General features: G+C 45.1%; 1 protein-coding gene across 1 annotated transcript in view; it reads right to left on the reverse strand.

Annotated features, from left to right (window-relative positions):
* Window positions 1-19,630, reverse strand: part of SLCO3A1 (solute carrier organic anion transporter family member 3A1) — a 113,560-nt gene that overhangs the window by 88,653 nt on the left and 5,277 nt on the right. Inside the window, exon 2 of the mRNA XM_042824641.1 lies at window positions 3,650-4,115. Within this exon, the coding sequence (XP_042680575.1) occupies window positions 3,650-4,115 (466 nt within the window). The remainder of the gene's footprint in view (window positions 1-3,649; window positions 4,116-19,630) is intronic.

The following is a 19,630-nucleotide window of genomic DNA, read 5'->3' on the forward strand; positions in this document are numbered from 1 at the left end:
TTGATTTCAACAGAACTCAGCAAGATCCAGCAGAAAAGGAACTAAGAAAAGTGGGAAATGTCAAGTGAGTCATTAGTGGGTAGAAAAAGGAACTGTGTAGTGAGTAGTTCTCAACATACTTCTCCCCCTCTTCCCCCCCTTTAAAACAAACGATGCTACAAATTGATGGAATCCTTTGACATCAGTGAAGTTGCAGTAATGATGAGCCCTGCACAGCCTGCAGGAGCAAGGTGCTCCTCCCATCAGAGTGGTTACTTATGCCAAATGCCAATAAATACACAGGGAGAATCACCCTGTTTTGATATCTTTAAAAACGAGTTGAGACCTTAAATACAACAGACAGGAGAGAGGGAAGCAGACTTTCCCTTCTTCATAAAGCCACAAAAACTCCTATATTTTCTTATCTCTTGGCTGCTATTGCCAGCTTTACGAACTTTTGTGTCAAACATGTGTCACTCGGTGACATGGAAGGGAATATATCTCCCAGGGGTAGCAGGAACAGACACCACTATAGCACTAACTTTGTTTCCTCTGAACATCCTTTGGTGCATGCCCTCAGCTACCACAACACAGCCCTTCTTGGGTTGGTTACTACAGCAACAGGATCTGTTTGAGTTTGGTATCAACACATTGCAGGCTTCAAGAAAAAAAATATGTAACATACCCACAGTTAGCTCAAGAAACATGAAGCTACATGTCAGCAGCCCATGCCACAGAGATAACTCTCCGTAATCTTTCATCCTGTCTCTCCAATTACAAAACTCCACAAATCCCCACCTCCTTGGCTGAGCACAAGCCTGAGCAACCTCTGCCTCCCGAGGAAGCACAGCAGAGGTGCACTGCCCATCTCCTGCAGAGAAAACACAGCATGCAGAACTTGAGACTTCAGGGCCATAAACGTATTCTGTTCTATGGCTTTCATTACGAGCAAAGTAAAGCTCCAACTTAAAACCCATTCAGTATCGCAACTGCATACATGCGTTTATCCTAATACAAAAGAAAAAGATGTTGGTTGGTGAACAGAGCAGTCTTCCTGCACTGTCACACACCTTTACATGAGGTTACTTGAAGTTATTCCACTGAACTCCAGTACAACTCAGAGGGAAGGAAAAAACTCTCAGTGCAAGGGGTTATTTGTGTCTAATTCACTGCCTGGGGACAAAAGAGGGATTTTATTGTAGGTGAGCAATAACTAGTACTTAGCTGTCAGGTAAGAGACTGCTTCTTCCCTCTGGCTACAGTACAGCCCATACGTACTTGACAACACACTGAAGACAACATGGACTGGTCAATCAGATCATTTCTTACCAGCAGCCAACCAGGATGGAAAGCTTGGCCAGACTATTACCACTGTCATTAATTAGTTTCTATCCTAAGGGAACAGCCTATGCCAAATTTGCTCTTAATTTAAACTGAGGGAACTTACCCAAAAAACATTTTATCCGGTCACACACAGAGCAGCCCCCACTGAGTGAGCATGCTATTATGAGAAATCAAACTGATATAAATATAACAGTGACAGTATACACTCTGCAGTTATTTCCTCTGTGAAACAAAGGAGAATGAAGTGGGTAAGCTGCTCAGCCAGCTTTCTGCTAAGGCCACTGAAAATTGCATTGACGACACCAACAAAAAATAATCAGTGTAACACAAGCCCAAGCAAATAATTCTCTAATAACACCTTAAATAAGAACTCTGACCACTTCTCAAGTATTCTCAAATCTAAAATGACACACATTTCCAACAGCTTCCTCTCCATTCATATTCACTCACAGAGCAATATTTCTCCTGTTCATTTTTTCCTGTTAGCTTGTATTTTTAATAACCCAACTGAATGCAGTTTGATGTCAGAATTAATCATCCTCTATTCCAAAACCTACTTGCGATGGATAGGTTGGGAGAGGACAGACATTGAACTTCACTGCCGGCATGGCTGATAGGTTGGGTGTACACATGCTCTCTTCTGCACCCCACAGTTCACATGTACACACTCAGATGGGATTCCCATAAGCCAGTAATTTCAATTTCAATTTTTTTTTTTTTTTTTTTTTTTTTTTTTTTTTTTTTTGTAGAAAGGAACCCTACACAGTTAAATGCATATTTCTGAAGGAAGCACATAGTAAGCAGAAATCATTTTCTTCTGGCAGCGTTTTCCCAGCCACAGCTGATCTGCCAACTTTATTTAAATAAAGTTATTTCAGCATGCAAGATGAATGTATCTAAGGACCAAGAAGAATCACTCTTCCTAATCTTCCTCTTACGCACCCTCCTTAATCCTGTTCTCAGACATGAAGCATTGCTTAAAAACGCCCATGGAACAGACTGAAAGTTGCTGCTTCTTTATATCTTTTTTTTCTTAACAGATAATCTTAGAATCACTGCAAATTCCAGCTCATCATTTACAATGCTGGCAAAGCTGACCCAGTGACTTTAGTCTCATCATTCACCTTTGGGCTGGTACAGTATCATGTATTTTACATATCACCCTGCTCTGTCTAGTGGATCCCTCACAAGCCCTTATAGAACAAAGGCAAGGTTAATAGCAACAAAGGGACAGAAATATCAGGATTTTACGGCCAGTGACAGGAAAATATGGATACGCTTCGAATATGTAGAAGAACCTCTAAGCCACGTAGGAACACATCCAGGAATGCCATGCTGTATAGCTGTGCTATCCCAGGACACCTAAAGCCCTTCAGGTCAGTGGGACTGCCCAGCTTTGGCCACAGCTGTGTTCAGTTATGGCTGGGAGCTTGGTAAATGTCATAGCAAGGAGAGCACTGATGGCAATGTGCGTTCAGTTGATGGCTGAAAGCACAAGTGCATGGAGCTTTAGATCCTAGAAATAATACTAACAGACTACAGAAGAAATGCATTTACAGCAGCACATACTTCAACTTTATTGTGATTTATTGCATTGGAGCCATTTACCTAGTGACAAGCACTGCAGACTGAAGGGTGAGCCAAGCTAGTGAAGCTTTCGGTTTTGTTTTTTTCCCCTCCAGGTGAACAACTTCATCCAGACCACCCACTTTAAATCTGCTGCAGTGGGTTCTACTGCTGAAACCAGTGAGCACTTTACGACAACCAGAGATGCTTCACCAGGTAACTCGACACAGATTTCATATCTCAGGCATCTGGAATACGTTTGCAATGTGATCATCACAATAATGAGCTCAACTCCTGGTTCAGCATATCTCAAAGCAGACATCACCAGCTTCTTCATCCTGTTTTGTTAATTACATGGGTCACATTATTTGGCACCCGCTGGAGTATATCGGGCCAGAGCACCTACTTTGTAACGGCCCCTGCTAAAATGTGATGGTGGAAATGACCAAGACATGCACCTCCTTTTCAGTCAACCTTAAACAACCAGTATCAGAATTTAAAGCAATCTGGGCAAACAGCAGCTTCCTAACTATTCACTCTCCATTACCATGGCTGTCCATCTTTACCATAGCTACAACAAAAGAAAATATCAAGGTACTTCCCTGCTGCTTACTATCACTCGAACACAGACCAATGCCACCTTACCTTCACCAGCACAGCACCACAGAGAGAAGAAACCTGAAGGCAGCCCTTCCACAGGAAACAAATCGAACAAAACCAACATGGAAAAACTTCCAGTGAGAAGTTAACAGAGCCTTACCTATGTACAGAGAGGAATCTTTCCGCCTCACGTGGTCGTCAATGTAGGAAACTCCCAGGGGCTGGACAGGGGTAGCACCAATGCCCAGGAGGACCTGTGCTCCAATGAGCAGCAAGTACATCATGTTGGTGGCAGTCCGATTCCTGCAGATAAGGTCCGGGTCTGGTCCCTCATCACTGGTGGACCCATTGGCAGCACACACATCCCTCCCTTCAGCTCCCCAGCGTATTTCCCCTGATTCGTATTCGTACTGGTGGGTCAGAAATTCAGGCAACGCGGAAAGGAGGGCACCCAAGGCCATGACAATCCCTCCACATCCTATCAAGCGTGGTCTGTGTCCTCGGGCTCCGAAGTAGCTCACAAAAAGGATGAGGGCCAGGTTGCCGATTTCAAAGCTGCTGGCAATGACACCCACGTCTGCACTCTGGAGGTTGAATCGCCGCTCCAAGGTGGTTAAAACACTCACCTGCAACAGAGAAATCCAGAGACAGTTACTGAAAGGGAATGCAAACTGCTTTCTGGCCTCCCTGTATGCCTTGCGAATCCTTGCACATACTTGGCTCGCATGCTAGCACAAGTTTAGGAAGTCAGTCAGAGACAGCGATGCACAAATAGGCAATTTGGCTGGCATAGAAGGCTTCCATTAAAGCATTAAAATAAAACGGTGATCAAATGGCTTAAACTGTTTGTGGATTAGTTAATGACTGAGATCTTCAATTACAGAATGGCTTTGAGAAGACAAGCAAATTAAGATTTACATAAAGATTTAAACCTACTATAAAGAAGGAAAAATGTGGTGGCTATTTAACTTGAACGTGGTGGTAACGTGGTGGCTATTTAACTTGAAAAAGAGGCACAGGAACAGTCATCAATCTCAAGACTGATGCAAAAAGGAATGAGCTGTTCTTTGTATTCAAAAGGGGCAGGATAAGAAGCGACAAGCTGAAACAACAGCAAAGCTGACTCTGATTAAACACAAGGTTGGAAGGGGGGGAAGGGGGAAGTGGCCTTCTGATGGCAAGGGATGTCAGGTATGCAAATATACTGCCTGGAGAGGCTGCAGGGCTACTGGAAAAGAACACAGAGCAGCATCCCTCAGGAACACTACAGGTATGACTGATCTTGCCACAGGGCAAGAAGATGGATCTGGTGATCTCGAGGCATCTACCAGTCTTGATTACATGGGGCAATGAAATGCACTGTGGGTTTTACACAGTGGTCAAAGCCCTGAGCAATGGGGAAGGGAAGAGGAAATACTGGGCACCTCACTTACTGCCACCCCTGTTCAACAGAGAAAACTCAGTGCATTCTTATGCCCGAAGCAGTGTCTGATCTACATAAGAAAATAAAGAAATATAATCTTGAACGTGTCACAGAAACACCAAAAGCTTTTCCCTTAGATAAAAAACTACCTTGTTTCTCAAAATGCAAAAGATGACCACACTTAAGGTTGTCCTAAAACAGGCAAGTTTTGCTGTTAAAAAGAGCCACACCATGCTGTAAAGACCTCACAGCAGAAGGTGGCCCCTGGATAGAGTAAAAATAACCTCCCGCTGGAGGCACTGAAAATCTTTGCTGATAAACCTCACGAAGAAGGAGCCAGTCTGACCGACTTTAAAGTATTCTGACAGCAGCTCTTCTCCAAGGGCAGCTGGCCTCTGCTAGGGTAGAGCAGGGCACAGCCTGGACAAAGACAGCCCCAGCAGCAGCGTGAGGGAAAGACAGCAGGAGCAGCCCCTCCACTCTGCATAAGCAAAAGCCCTGAGACTTCAGCCAGAGAGGTCAGGCCTACAAGAATCATTTATTTGGGATTTTTGAGTATTCAGCCTTTGTCCTGTACAAGCAGTTGTTATTTTATGTCAGTGCTCAGATTGAGGAGCCAAGAACTGAGCAAGGGAAAAAAAAAAAAAAAAAAAAAAGCAAAGAGAACTATAACCTAAAATCTCAGCCCTCTGACTGAAGACAATGCCACAGCAAAACTTCTACCCCAGGGCAAAGCCAAGTGAAGGTATGTGTGTGCCTGAGAGAGAGGAGACTGCTGTTCCATCTGGAACACAGGGTGCAGCTCCTGCTGGGTGAAACAGTGCTGGGATTCACTGGGAGAAAATGCTGACCTTGTGCATGATGGCACAGCACAGCCTGTCCCTGCTGCAGCGAGCTCAGCCGCTCTGTTTGGCAAACAGTGCCTGAGTGCACATCTAAGGGAGATGTCACTGTTCCCAACCCTCCTTCGGACCCGGCTGAGCATCCAGGGACAGACACAGTCACAGCAAAGCAGAGCTATGTGCACAGCATCCTGCTGCCCAAGGCTGGCCCTCCAAGCATTCCATTTATCACCCACAGCATGGATTGGTTTTACCACAAGACGTGAGCTAATAGGGTCAGTGCATCATACCAGCAGGGCTCCAGCACTCAGCCTCATGCCACAAACATCAGCAAAGCCTGCAGGCAGCATAAAGCCAGGCTTTGGGGACCCCTTCATGCTTCTAGATTCCAAGCACAACTTCCAGCCGCTTAAAAGGAAGTTGATGGAGTTCAGCAGCTGACCTCAGAGGCAAAAAAAAATCACATCCACATTGCCCATTTCTGAGCCATACCTACATAGGAAACTCTTAAGTACACATTTCAGCTGTGTAAACTAAGGCACAGAGAGCCAAATGTTAGCGAGGCAAGTACAGATGGAATTAATTCATGGTGGCATAACTCAGGATGGTTGATCTGAAGCTAAGAGAAGTGATTTCCCGAGGTGAGTAGGCATTAACTAGTTTTAGAAGTCTCTCCTGCATTTGAGCCTGCCTGCCAAACTGTCAGCTTTTACCATGCATACATGAGTAACTTAAAAGCAGGCTGGCATTTAGAAACACTTTGGTGCCATGGCAGAGTGCTCAAATTTTGGAGAGCTGGATTCCAAACTGCACCTTTCCTACACGAAACTCACAGTGACAGGGACAGTACACCACTGACAAACCTGGGAATTAGAACTAGCAGCCCCAGCTGTCATTCTGCTCTTACTTCAGTTGGACTTGGGCTGTCCTTCCCCTTTTGTAATAAAACACAGTAAGGAGGGAGACTCAGTCTGCATCACTCCACGGAGCTGCTTTACCCTTTGCTAACAGCTTTTTGCTTTGCCTCGGTGAAGAAACAAAAAGCAGAGGAGAAAGACCAAACTCCAACCGTCCTGATAAAGCAGGCAGGAGTTTATTCCTTTATTAAGCGATGTATCAGGCGTCAGCCTCAAGCACCCAGAAGAAAGCAGCATCTGAGAGCGAAGGGCTGACACCAGCATTAGCAGAGTGGGCTCCAAAACACTCACAGCGACTGGGGGGGAACAAAAAACAAAACCCAAAATAGGACTGGAAAATAAACACGAAAAATGTCAACATGCAGATTTTGCATCAGAGAGCACCAGCAACAACGGCATTACATCCAGGCAGCAGCTGAGAAAGCGCAGTCCAAATCCTTGCTTTAACATTGGCTGTGACCTTAAATACACACTCTGCCTTCAATGCTGGCATTAGCATAGCAGAGATGTTACTAACATTAATTCAAAGCCAACCTCTTAGCCCGTGGCTAAAATCATTCTTTCGCTTTCTCCTACACCCCACATTAACACGGCTCTCTGTGTGCAAGCATCTCCCAGCTGTAACCTGACTGATAGCTGCAGTCTGCATGCAGGAAGCTGCTGCTGCCCTTGTAACTGCTGGAACAGAAGACAGCACTGCGCTGCCCATATTTCCCCAGCAGATCAGCCATGGCAGCTCCCAGACACAAGCTCTATTTACCAAGAGTTATGTAAATGTTACAAAAGGCACTACAGGTCCCTGTGAAATACTGACATCATGTGAAAGGGCTGTGAGATTTAGAAAGAATTGCCGTGTGCTGAGAGCAGGGTGAGCGCTCAAGAGCGCAGCCCAGGCGGATGCTGGTTCAACAGAAGGGATGCAAGAGGCTGGAGCAGCACTGGAGCTTCAGGTGGACAACCTCCTGTTAAAATGCAGTGGGATGAAGCCTGCAGCAGGAGCTGTGAATTTGCTGTTTCCTATCTAAAAGCAGCTCTGCTTTGCCTAGATCCCCACTGCTCGTGTGTCCTTACATCCATGTGCCCTACAGCCCAGGCCTGAACAGGTCACCGGTGTGCTGCATCTGCCTTGTGCTGCAGCACTGCACACACACCAGCCTGCCGGCCCCATTCCCACCACCTCCTGCAGCAGGAATTGCCTTTCCACCCCCCAACTACATCCTCTGCCTCCACAGTTTCCACTCAAGACATCTCCCACCCAGCACTAAGGCTTAGCGATGGCACTAGATACCAACAGCTGCTGCTGCTTTGCAAGTTCACACTCCTCCATGGTAAGCCTGCACAAGATACACTAACTGAACCACTGTAACCTGCATCACTTTGGGCACCTGCACATTGTCCTCAGAAGAAAGCCAGGCTGGGGATCTAGAGAAATCATGTAACCCAGCCTTCTGTCTTTGTGAGCACACAGCCTAACACACAATGACCACAAGTAATTAAAGCTCATTGCACGCTATCTGCGAGCTCACAGACCTCATCTCCCTCCTCTTCTTACAGAGCCAGGGAAGGCTATGCTCCTGTCTGCCTCAGTCACATCCCAACACTCACAGGGATCTGGGCTGAAGGGTCCTACCAAGTCTACTCTGAAACACTTCTCTATGATTGAAAAAGGAAAGCGATCTCACATTCTGTACACAGTGACAGATTTCCTACAGTAAAGGAGAAAAAAAAAAAAAAAAAAAAAAAAAAAAACAAACATCAGCTTAAATTTTTTTTTTTTTTTTCAGCCGCAGCAACTTATATTGCCATCCCTGTAACCAAACCCAAGGAAGCTTTTGTGCCTTTCTGGCCTTAGTTCAATAGTATTTGCTCACATTCATCATTCTTGTCTGCCCCAAATCTATAGATCTTTGCTATCTGAACGATAGCACATTTGTTCTCTCCATAGGCTGTTTATTTTGCATTAATGCTCAGAAAAATGCAATCCGCAGACCTGCCTCACACTATTGCCCCACTTTATCACTAAGAAATGAATCGAAAGCTGGGGGCACGGTTACAGAGTCACATATATAGTGCACTGAAAATGGATATCATATTGTTCCTATCTCCAATGATCAAGTCATATTCACCCACAGAGTCTACAGATAAGTTCATTGTATTAATAATACAGGGTTATATATAGAAAACACATTGACTTTATGCCTGAAGGGCCTTTTTAAAAGGCTTCTTTTTAATGTAAAATGCATTTTCTCAGTTATGTGGTAAGAGATTGGACTTGAAGAGACATGTCTGCAGCGCTAAAGGGTGTAAAATAATTGCCTGGCAACTCAGTTCCCAAAGGAAAACAAACGCCAACCGTCTCCCACAGTCTCCACTACAGAGCTGGGAAAGTCAGGTTTCCTCCAAGAGCCAAAGGAGCCATCCTGGAACGAGCACAGCCAGACCCACGTGCCTTCAACCTCCTTTCTTTGGTTGCCCCCTGGGCCACCCTTCCAGCACCCAAGCAGGATAGGGCTAAGGCAATGGTGAGGCTATGGGCACGGCCCACCTCAGGCTGCCAATCACTCCTTTCAACACCTCTTCAATTTCCACTGATGGGAACGATGTTCTCACTGCAGATGCTGACACCTGTGCTGGCTTTGGGCATGTGAACGCACGAGAAAGCAAAAAAGGGTGGTGAGACCAACACACCCAGGCTGGCTCCGCTCAGGGGCTGGAAATAGTCTCTGCATAGAAATTTGCATTCACGTGACAGGGATAATAGACGCTGCAGCTGAACCTCTGCTGGGGAGTAGGGTGTTATTAGCTTGACTGTTGCTGCTGGCCTAGAAACAGCATAGGCACATGCACCAGTAAATCTGCAAGTTCCTGTGCCGTTGCCAGTAGGAATTTGCAGCTTGGATCCATGCTCTGCTCCACTGCCTGGTGCGGACAATTTATTCCATATTCTAGGGACCAGCTCTGAGCTTATTGATAAGGTCCAAGGGAAGCACATGCTCAAGGTCGGGATTTTCAGTGGCCTGAGCAGAACGGACACTACTCCATGCAGCAAGAGAAGCACAGCTTTTCTGCTTGAGAAGGATGCATGGCTCCTTCCTTCCTTGCTGCAACCACATAGAAATCTTTCTGCTACTTCTCATACCATACTGTGCCTCAGTAGCCCATATTTTGGTAGCTGTAGCACTTTCCACTATTTCAGCAAGCATGAGATCCATACAGATCAAATGTGCAACATAAAAATTAACCTCTGTGGAACAGGCAATCATTGCAGCAAACACTACTGAGGTGCTGCTACCTTCAGCAACTGCTTCCTAAGGATTCCTATGGGACAGCAGGGACTGGCCCCTTTTCCTGCCACCCCTCAGGAAGAGCAAAGAGCGCTGCCCCACTTGAAGAGATACGAGCACAGAGGCTGCCAGGGGGTGTTAATTGCACTCTTCCCCCTCACGTCCATCATGAAACAACACTGAGTCACCAGCAGCTCAAAATAGACACAGGTACATAGCACCAGGACGCACCAAACTACGTAGAGAAGCCTGAACAGCTTTTTCTGTTGCTCTGAAACAGACACATCACATTTTTTCCTCTCTAAAAAACCCTTCTGAAGCCCCAACCTAAGGGAATATTATCACAGCCACTGACTCAGTGTCCACGCAGCCCTTCTGCTCCCAAGCTTGCCAAAGATTCACCTCACTGTATGAACACAAGCGATATTTCAGTCTCTGACAAATTACCTGCATAAATATACCCAGTGCTGGAACCCATTTGTAGCCCACACTTCCCTTTAGCAGCACACATACAACAAAGCTAGCAGGTAAACAAACCCTTATTTTTAAACGTTGTGTCACTTTCATTGGCAGCAAAAGAACAGATTGTGAACATGCACAGAGCTCAGACCTCAATCCCAGCACAGAACAGCACTGCTGGCACATTTCACATTTCAGGAGGAGCATGAATTCCACGTGCAATAAGCACACAGCAGCAGGGGTTCACAGAAAGGGGCCAGTGCTCAGCTCTGCGAAAGCAAACAGCCACAGGAATGCATCAGAGCAGCTCTGATACATTCAGAAACATTTTTTTTTCTTGTGTCCAATGAGCAGCTGAATGGAGCCAGACAAAAAGTAACCTAAACTGTACATACCAACTTAAATGCAGGCTCCTACAGAGTGACAGCTACCCCTGGCACAAACAGGGCTGCAGTAAGATCCACCCACGGGCCCTGAACTGTGCAAACAGGGCACCTTCATCCTGGGTTCAGCTCCAGACCAGGGGCTCTGATCTGCACTGTGCTGATGGGTCAGCGAAACACAGAGAAGAGATGGAGCTCACGTCTCCAGGGGCTCTTACTGCAAAGAAAACCCTCTTCTATGGGCCACCAAAGCACCAGAGAGGCAGGATTCTGACCTGCAACACTACAGGGCCATCATTTCACTCTGCCTCTTCCTCTCCCCTAAATCAACGCAGATCTGCAGTGAAGACTTCACGCTATAAAAGCAGGGTTACTTACCACAACAGAAACCACAATGCAAGCCTGACAAGAAAACCTGCCATAAAAGGACTTGACGTTATCTTAATTTATGATGAAGAGCTGAATTCAGGACTAAGGGTTGCACCTGAGTCATGTCACAGTGCAGGTGTGGGGCCCGCGGAGCTGACTGCAGCATCTCTCCCAGCACCAGGAGAGAAGCAGGGCAGAAGTGACACATGCAGGGCACTCTGAAGCAGCGTTAATACGAGCTTTGATAGAAGCTGAATTCATTTTCAAAGGTAAAAGGACAGCGGTGATTACATAAAGGCTGTGTGCAGAGAGAGGAAGGCTTCTGACAGGTCCTGCTCCTTCTCCCCTACATCTGCTTTGGCTCTGATATGTTTTATGTTCCACTCCCTAGCGCGGATGCGTGGCTACAGCAAACGGGAACTCAGCTTAAAGAGAACTTAGAGCCGTTTCTCATCAACCAGTACAAAAATACTTCTGTTTAGTAAGTGATGGGAGGAAGGAAGCCACTTAGAAGGGAACTAACAAAACAGCCACGTTGCGTACAGAGCCACAGCATTTTGTGGTAACTCACAAAATAAAGTCATAGAACTTCAAGTCTCTGCAGGTGGTGTTAGGGGTCCCCAGCACCCAAATCCAACACCCCACGCTGGTCCCACAACCACATGAGCTGCTTCTCCCCACCTCACACTGCAGCCCACGCAAGAGCTGTCCGTGTCATCCTGCTCATTTGCTAACTAACACCCTCCTACAGAGCTGTTTGCAAAGCACTGTGCTCTCCTTCCACGCTGTCCAAGAGTACAAAGGGAAGCTGTGTGCCTGCTGCTGAGCTCCCCAATGTAGAGCAGGGCAGGCGTGGAGGCGAGCGCAGTTTGTGGTGTAAACAGGCAAGGAAGCAGGGTGAGAAGGTGCTCTGACCTCTATTCCTGCCTGAGAACCTTGCTGTTATCTGAGTGCTTCAGGCGCAAAGAAGTGGGGTTCGAGTTGTGAAGGGCAGACCTGTGACGTGCACATCAAAGCTGGGCAGCTCAGAGCACAGCACAAACCATGCAACTTTATATCCCCTACCACGTTATCATCCCCACATTGCCACTTCACTCCTGAACAGAAGGTGATTTACACTTGCCTTTTAAAATAACACACACACAAAAAAAAACCCATACAGGCAATAAAAACCATTTTGTAGTTAAAGAATAATTAACTTTGAGATCTAGCTATTGCTTGCAGACTTCTCATAGTCTCACTTGGACTCAACATGTTCCCTGTAAAACAGATAGAAGCAATGAGATGCCTCACCACATGACAGGAGCCCTGTTCCTTGGGGTTCACTACGAAGCAAGCTATCAAAAAGCTAATGAACAAATGTGTCTGCTGAGGCTGTACACACAGATGGCCAAATTTCACCCCACGCCTGCAGTACTAACAACCACTCTTGTTAGAGACAGGCACTGAAGAGCAGCTTACAGGGTTCCCTCCCTTGCTCTACAATCACCAGAGCCTGCAAAATTCAATGAGCACACCCAAGAAAAACAGAAGTCACCACCTCATCCATTTAGCCACCAAAACCTGAGATGAGCAAAGCACAACACTACAGGGTTGGAATGGCTTTGCATTCCTTGTTCGACACCATGCCAAACCCCAGACCAAAAAATGAACACAAGCACGTAACCCAGCATAATTAAGCCCCTGCTATGCCAGCAAAGCACTCCAGGCAGTTCCTAACACAGGTTTCCTATACCAGAGAATGATGCTGGAGATATTTGCTGATGCATCCAGTCCACCCTCCATGGAGGAAGCTGGAAAACAGGGGCTGTAGGTTGCATTAATTCCAACTGTCTGATCGGTGTAGATGATTCTATATGCAATTTTATTAGCTGCTAGGCTCAGTGTTCTGTCTGCTTTAATGTAAGCCTATTAAAGCTTTCCTCGTAGCTTCATGCCTGTTTTCTTCCTATCAGTATACTCCCAGCACTCATTTCACATGTTATACTTCCATCTCTTTCCATATTTCTTCATTCATTCTTCAGGCAGCTTTTACAGGAATGTCATTCCCTTTATATCAGCTCCCCCTGGTTCCTGCCTCCCAAATGCACTAATTACAAGGCAGTTTATTAGCCAGGCACATAACGTTTAGTTTTTAATTCCAGCCTGCTTCAAATGAAGCCAGGCACCACTGAAGCAATCCACTGCAATCAATAATAGGCAAAGAGATTTTTCAGAAGCACTTAAGTGGCTTTGGAACGAAAGTGCCATTTTCAAAGAGACACTCAGAGTAAGTCACTTCTGTCAATTTGACTGTGGCTCAGAAAGCATCTCTGAAAAATAATACCCTCAGGCTCTTCAATCCATCACTACCCAGAGCAAGTAAGGCAGTCCCAAGTAAGTCTTTTCCTGCAAAGGCTCAAAAAGCAAAGACTGAGTGTCCACAATCTCAGCCCACAAGACGCCCATGAAGCCTGGCTACACCATAACTACCAAAGTAGTTGATGGAGAGAAAAAAACCAAAGAATGCCCAAGGAAGTCCATGACAAAGCCAGGAAATGAACTCCAATGTCACAAGGCCCCAGCCTGCATCTTCACCAAGAACTGCATAAAGTAGCTGTTGCATAGCCAACAAGCATTATTCCACGGCAAAGCTGTCTTCTTCCAGGTCTGCCACGTGTCACATTGCTCAAATGCAAATACAAACAGATTTCCTTGGGCACAGACATCAGTCTTGATTGATGAAGGCAGTCAGTTTGGACACGACAGCTCCAGACAGCCAACTGCAAAGCAAAACCCTGACTTTAAAACATAACCCACATGTGGCTGGAGTTTTCTTCTACCCCTGCCAAAATGCCACCAGGCTGTTTAGAGAGAAGTCGCTCTGAAGAAACAAATTGCTGCTTCCCTATCTATCTCCTGGTTTTGGGAGCAGCTGGGGCAAGGGAGGGAGCAGGGGTGCTGAGAATCAAATTGAAAGTGTCCAAATCGTTGCATTATGTGGGAACAAATAAAGGAGAGAGCAAAAATCATTTTGGTTCCCAGTTGCATTTTCACCGCTGCATGCAGATCTACCGGGGTCATTGCCTGGCCAACAGATTGCTCTCTGGACATCCACCCATCCATAGAATACCCAAGATGTAAAGTATCAACATATAAGCACCTTGAAAAAAAAAAAAAAAAAAAAAAAAAAAAAAAAAAGAACTACATGGGGCCCTGGAAGACACATACATCAGAAGAATGCAATCTGCACTCAAAAACAGCAAAGATCTCATTCTAGAGGCTGCAGCTACAGCTTATCATAGAAGCTGCACCCAAAGCTCACCAGGAGTCATTACACACAACTACAGTGACTGATTAGGGATCTATTTAAATAACAAAGTAAAATAAAAATTCTGGCTAAAGACTCACCCAGCATTAAGCTGAATGATTCAAATCAGTAAGTTTGTCCTCAGCTTCAAGAGGCCAAATCTTAGGCCCCAAGCATACTGACAAGAGAAAGCAAGAAGAAATCTGAACTTTCTGCCTTGTCTGCTAGCACTGAGATTTAGAGCAGTATGGCAGCACTGATGGATCCTAATTCACAACAAACACTGGATGCCTGTAGAAGGCCTGCATTTGGGAAAGCTTGTACCATTATGCCAAACAACATATCAAACTGCAAGCAGCAAGCCTGCAAAGCTGCGTCCGTGGCACATGATTTGTTAGGATGGCTTAACTTCAGTGCCCATCAAACAACCCCAAACTGTTTTTCAAATCCATTCATTCACAGAAACATCTGTTAATACAGAAGTGGCATCAAATGAGCAAACAACCACTTAAAAGCGAGAAGTTTATTTAGCTATATGGGACGTTTGAAATACCCTTTGCTCTTCAGTTCTTTCAAGTTGGTAGGTTTGAATCTCAAGGACTACAGGAAAGCATTTTGGTAACCTCATGCCAGCTTCTTTCACATTATCTTTTTAACATTATTATCGTGGCTTGCAGAAAGAAGAGCACAAACCCCAGCGCAGACCAGCACCGCCGCCCAAGAGCTCAAACCAACCATGAGGTTTTTGTTATCACCTTCTCATGACAGAAACACAAACCTGGTGGCAAACCACCCTCTGCACCAGAGCGGGGAAGACAACACAGCATGCACACCCCTGCAGAAGCACAGTCAAGGTCAGGAGGTGATCACAATGCTGAGCACCTCCAACGGAACCAACCACGGGACCACACAAACCAGGGGATAATTCCCAAGGAATACAGTTGCCCTTCACAAACAGGCACCCCCAGACAAGGCAGCCCTTCAGCAGCAGCTCCTGCCTCTCAGCCAGCAGCTGCGCTGACTTCAGACATAAGGACCTGCATTATAACTAGCAAAAGGCAGCAGGAAACAAAGTGTGCATCTCATGCAGAGGCTGAAAGGGCCATTGTAATTAACTGCTCTCGGCCCTGTACTTTGTGCAAGACAAAAACAAAAACACAGTTTTCTGTTACTGGTAAGCCCAAACAACTGGTGCCCTATTTCTCCTAAAGGACCTACATGCTCAAGGTTGTCTCTTTGGTTAACACCTCATCAAGCCACATGGACACCCTTCCACAGGAAAGGTAAAGCTTTCCAAACACTTCAGAGAGAAGAGCTTTACCAAACCGTGGCAATTACAGCTCTTTCTGCAGCTCAGAGAAACTACAAGAAGCAAACCTTTGGGCTGGAAAATGACAATTCCAAGTGTCAGCTTGTTCTTTTTTTGAAGTCAAGACCTTGTTACACATTGTGATTTTCCTGCTGATTCCCAATTAGAGGGAAATAAAACAAACTACCCCTAGTTTGGCATTTCAGTATATCGTGCAACACTGCCAGCAGATGGAAGTCATCAGCATGGGCCAACAAGCAGCTGGATACCACCAGGGCATCTCTCCTTCACATTGGTACAGGATGCCCAAGAAGTGGTGGAGTCACCGTCCCTGTTTAATAAATATGGAGATGTGGCACTGAGGAATGTGGTCGGTGGGCATGGTAAAGGTGAACTGAGTTTGGACCGAGTGATCTTAGAGGTCTTTTCCAACCTTCATGACTCCGTGATTCTTTCAAATCATTTTTCTTTCACTCAGTGAAAATCACTTTTCTTTCACCCCTTCTCTTTGGGAAGCTTCTGATGCTGCTCCTCTTTTCCCTCAGCGTTCCTCAGTACAGATTAGTACGGCTACATCCAGGTCTGGGGTTATTCAGAAGTGTGGGGGACTTGTGTGCTTTGTTCAGGAGCAGGACAACAGGCTTCCCTGCAGCCTCTCAGAGATTGCTTTCCAGCCACAGCGTTGTGGAAGAACTGCTCCCAGGCAATTCTCAGTTCTGTTGCTAAGTATGCACCTACCCCCATTCGCACAAAGCCAAGGAGTGGGAAGAAGTAGCAGCTATTTCATATCCTCCTTCTCAGAAATAAGAAGCAAAACCCCCAAAACAACCTTTTTTCAGCTCTTCCTGTTGCAACTCTACCAAAGAAAGCAAGTAACATTTGTAAGTAACACAGACCTCAACTGCCAGGTATCACCTTGAAGAATACACGCACTATTCATACTTCAATGCTGATCCTTATATATTGACCCAAGAACAATGACCATTTCAACCCAGCCAGAAAATCTAACATTCAGTGGGAGAATATACCACTAGAAGTGACATCCACTGAAGTGTTTCTATTTTCTTCCACACCCACATCACAGATCCCTTCCCAAATAGCCATGCTTTCAGTTTCTTTGTGGGGGGGGAAAAAAATAGAGAGAAAACGTTGGATTCAGACACAAACATCAAAGCACCAAAAAACTTGAAAGGAAATCTGACATAGTTGCTTCAGAAACCATAATGCTGATGAGTCACGAAGACCTCAATACAACTGAATTATCCAAGTTCTTTCAAACACTTCTCTGTCATTTTATGGATCACCGTAACACTGAATTTTAAGTCCCTCTCCAGCTTCAGTAAACTAAGGAGTAACGAATTACACAGACAAACAGCACAGTAAGTGTTTAAAGAACATTTAAATATTAAAAATAAGAGAGCTCTAGCAATCTCCACCAAGAAAGCAGACCATTATGAACCATGAAACAAAAACTTTGCTCCCACACCTGCCTTTGCAGCCACACATTTACAATTCATTGGGTCTGCAAGCATGCAGAAATCATCCACGGGATCATTGCAGAAACTGAAAAGATAAAGATGTCTAGAAATATGGGGAGACGAACCATCTGCTTGACAGGGAAAAAGGATAGATATTATGAGGAAGGGACAACAGAAAAACAAAAAATCAAATCACAGCAAATTGCTTTTCTCCTTCCTGAACCACGGAAAAATAGACTAATAAATATTCCAACAAACCTGAAAGACTTTGCTTTTATGCTTGCTGCAAGCAGTTGTATAAAATTATGGATTGCTTTCAGGCATTGCCACAGTGCGAGCTCCTGTCACTGATCTGAAACTTCAGTACGACGGGCACAGCGCAGTGGAAAGAGAGGGCTTGTCTCCCTCCATTCAGTAAGGAATGTTTAGGTATCAAAACGCAGAAGCACATCACATCCAGAATAAGGCTGGAAGAAAAAGATGCTAACTGGAGAGCTTAAGGAGTCTAATTTCAGCTCTGGTATCTTCCCTATCTTTGCTCAGTGGGAAGGGGCAGTTCCAGTCATGTTTGCTTGATCGATTTTCATCTCTACGTGCATTCTCACTTGAAACCTGGGAAAAGGGGATCAAGGAATCATAGAATATCCTCAGCTGGAAGAGACCCACAAGGACCATCAATCCAACTCCTGGCTCCACGCAGGTCTACCCAAAACTCAATCCATATTTCCGAGAGCATTTCTCCATGCTTGTGCCTGTCTGCTCAAACTGAAATATCTCAGACGTAGGGACCATCTCTCTGAGCCTTTGCAGAACGCTTCCCTGACTGGGCAGAGCCCTCCCTGCACCAACAGAAAGAAGTGCCAGATGCTGCAGGAACTCCATCAACAGTTTGCTATCACTATTCATTACACTGATACCGTACAAAGTGTGAAATCTTTCTTGTAGAGCAGGCAATGCCATTTGCAAGAAATGGCACTGAAAGAATCAGATAGTCTAAGAGTTGCAACGTGGTGACCCAGAGATGGGACTCTCGGGGTTCTAGTTGTGATTTCGCTGCAGATAAAATGAAACCTGGTAAATCAAAATCTGTGGCCCATTTTTGTACACAACAGGAAAAAATGATTTCTTCTGCACTTCACAGGAACACTTCTACACAAAGTATTATCGCCTGGTTATTTAAACTTCCTCAGACGATGCTTCAAATGCACCACTTTGCCGAATCATCTGGAGTTAATCAGAAGACAAAGCGAGCCTAATTCATCCAAGCTGCAACCTCACCTTGTAAGTAGTGTTATCCATCGCTACTGCGAAAGAACAGCCAGAGACCAAGGAGTGTACAAATAAAGAAACATTTTAGCTCATTATACACAGAGGACAAATTCTTCTTGATGAATTGCAGAATAACTCTTTGGAAGCAATAAACTTATACTGCTGTAGTGGTATAAACAGAAGCTGGGTCTTGAACTTTCACAGTAGCCTGAAAGTAAGGGAAAAGAAAGTTCATGCAACTTGAGAAATGCTCCTTTCTGAGGAACAAGGAATATCTGCTTACCTGTCAGAGAAGGATCACAGCTCAGCTGACCCTGAGATGGGTGCTATGCTACAATTTCAAGAGTCGCACTGCATAACGTTACTAAGCACAAACAACCCAGACCTCCACATCACTGAGTTCTCTCACCTAATTCATGATCCCTTCAAACCTCAGCTGCATTAACACCAAAGGACATAAAAACTCACAGGCGTGTTCATCATACAGGCACACAGCCATTGCAAAACATTTCTAGGGGGCCAAGGATAGCTAAAAGAAATGAGACGTGGTTGTGTTTTTTGATTTTTACAGTGGATCATAACATTTCTAACAGACTGCTCTTTATGTCAGGGCTCACAAGTGTTGCACAAGTGTTGCTCAGAAAAAAAAAAAATATATATATATATAGAGAGAGAGAGATATATGGAAGAGCTGCCAAACTTTTCTGCTAAAAAAACATTAAAAAAATTAAACATTAAAAGCAATTGGTCTGCACTCTCACTTGTCACGTGTTTTCCTTTTAAACACATTTAATCAAGAAGCCATTGGATTTTATGTTCGTATTTACACTGCAAATGGCACAGAGCGTATATCATGAGATAAGCATGTAGCTATCCCCATTTCATCTATTAGCAGAAGGTAAATTAAAGCTTTAAACCAAAGTGTAAGTGTCAGCTACTCACAAACCTTCCTTGGTACTCAAAATCCAACCTGGAGAATGGAACAGAATTTGTTTCTATTCATTTGCATGAAGTTTTCATGTTAATGAGCCAACAACAACCCGAAGTACAGAGGAACCTGCAGGCACCAGAGCCCAGAGCTGAGCACCCAGAGCTGAGCACCCAGAGCTGAGCACCCAG

The sequence above is a fragment of the Centrocercus urophasianus genome, unplaced genomic scaffold (assembly GCF_019232065.1).
Source record: "Centrocercus urophasianus isolate 14NV4802_14NV808 unplaced genomic scaffold, USGS_Curo_1.0 seq_23, whole genome shotgun sequence".
NCBI lineage: Eukaryota > Metazoa > Chordata > Aves > Galliformes > Phasianidae > Centrocercus > Centrocercus urophasianus.